The 1,665-nt window shown below is 44.9% G+C and overlaps 1 protein-coding gene across 1 annotated transcript in view; it reads left to right on the top strand.

Annotated features, from left to right (window-relative positions):
* The window catches only part of LOC111668148 (CYFIP-related Rac1 interactor B-like), a 5,706-nt gene extending 4,306 nt beyond the window's left edge, over positions 1-1,400 (top strand). Inside the window, exons 5-7 of the mRNA XM_023424107.2 lie at positions 64-141; positions 722-838; positions 1,262-1,400. Of these exons, the coding sequence (XP_023279875.1) occupies positions 64-141; positions 722-838; positions 1,262-1,345 (279 nt within the window). The 3' untranslated portion in view covers positions 1,346-1,400. The remainder of the gene's footprint in view (positions 1-63; positions 142-721; positions 839-1,261) is intronic.
* The last annotated feature ends 265 nt before the right edge of the window (positions 1,401-1,665 follow it).

The following is a 1,665-nucleotide window of genomic DNA, read 5'->3' as shown; positions in this document are numbered from 1 at the left end:
CTCCTCCTCCTCCTCCTCCTCCTCCTCACGTGTCCGCTCTCTGATCTGTCGTCTTTGTTTCAGATGACCAACCCCGCCATCCAGAACGACTTCAGCTACTACCGCCGCACCATCAGCCGCATGCGGATCAACAACCTGTCTGTAAGATTCAGCAGTAGAACATAGAATAAGAGAAAAGTGATGCAGCCAACGTGCATCATGCTCCTGTGTATGAGGTGTAAAGCAGATGATTGTTACTCTAGGGGTACTTCCTGTTTTCAGTAGGTGGCGTTATGAGTATGACGTCATATTAACATGCAGATGTCTTCAGTCTGGGCCTGTCATCAAACATGTGAAGTGTGCGGCAGATTGGACAGTATATATATTATAGTTATAACAACTTCCTGTTTCATGGCGAAACATTGAAATTCGCCGGCACGAAGGTTAAAGATGAAACGGACCAAATATGATGCTGATCTGATGAATTGTTTTGAAGGAGTTCGTTAAAGTACGACGCCCATAAATCACAAAGTCTGGAAATTGCAGAGGAAATTCAAAATGGCTGACTTCCTGTTGCGTTTAGGGTCTGGCTGCAATAGTCTTGGCATGTTTCATGTGCCTACAGAATTTTGTAAATGCAGCTGAAACTTCATGTTAATTATGTATTTTTTTTATTACTATATTCAACATTTGACTCTTTAACTCCCGACTGGGTTTCCACGGCAACCTGTTTTTTTTTCAGGCCGACGCAGGGAATGAGGTCAACAACGAGCTGGCCAATCGGATGTCTCTGTTTTACGCGAGCGCCACGCCGATGCTGAAGACGTTAAGTGACGCCACGTCGAAGTTCGTCTCAGATGTGAGTCCACGTTCATTTCACTCACTGGTTCCTTTTGTCTTTTATGCAGCACGTGTTTCATTTATTAATAGTTCATCCGTTCATTGTGGCAATAAACACAGATCATAAACCGTCTGGATCCGTTAGAGCATCGTTAGTATTAATAGAAAACATTGATGGGAGGTGTAATGAACATCCTGGCCTGTAGGTGTCAGCAGTTCCTCGTCACATTCAGACACTGTTTCTGTGAAGCTGAAGTCACGAACGTTTCCTGCAGATCAGCAGCTCTCAACCTTTTCCTCTTGAAGATCTCAAAGCTGTTGGCGGCTCACTTTGTTTCTTAATGATAACGACTGAACATTCGACACGTGCGCTTCCACCTCATTAACGTGCATTAGACTCTCACTTGTTGTTTTTGATTGAAACTTTTCCGTCCTGCTGCAGAATCCAGATGTTCCCATTGAAAACACCACAGACTGTCTGAGCACGATGGCCAGTGTGTGTAAAGTGATGCTGGAAACACCGTGAGTCCTGACAAGTTCCTGAACGCATCATCATCATCATCTTCATCACAGCCTGCACATCCTGACTGTGTGTGTGTGTGTGTGTGTGTGTGTGTGTGTGTGTGTGTGTGTGTTATTTGATAACCTTATTTCCAGCTCAGTCTCACATCAGTCAGATAACATTCTTCCTCACTGGTTTCATTGCGGAGATCGTGGATCATGACGACAGCAGAGAACCAACAAAACCACAACACCAGAGGATCTGAGGATCTGAGGATCTGAGGATCTGAGGATCTGAGGATCTGAGGACCAGAGGATCTGAGGATCTGAGGATCTGAGGATCTG

The sequence above is a fragment of the Seriola lalandi genome, unplaced genomic scaffold (genome assembly GCF_002814215.2).
Source record: "Seriola lalandi dorsalis isolate HSWRI2012SDOR001 ecotype SW California unplaced genomic scaffold, Sedor1 jcf7180002054708, whole genome shotgun sequence".
NCBI lineage: Eukaryota > Metazoa > Chordata > Actinopteri > Carangiformes > Carangidae > Seriola > Seriola lalandi.
This window is presented reverse-complemented; position numbering and strand designations above follow the sequence as displayed.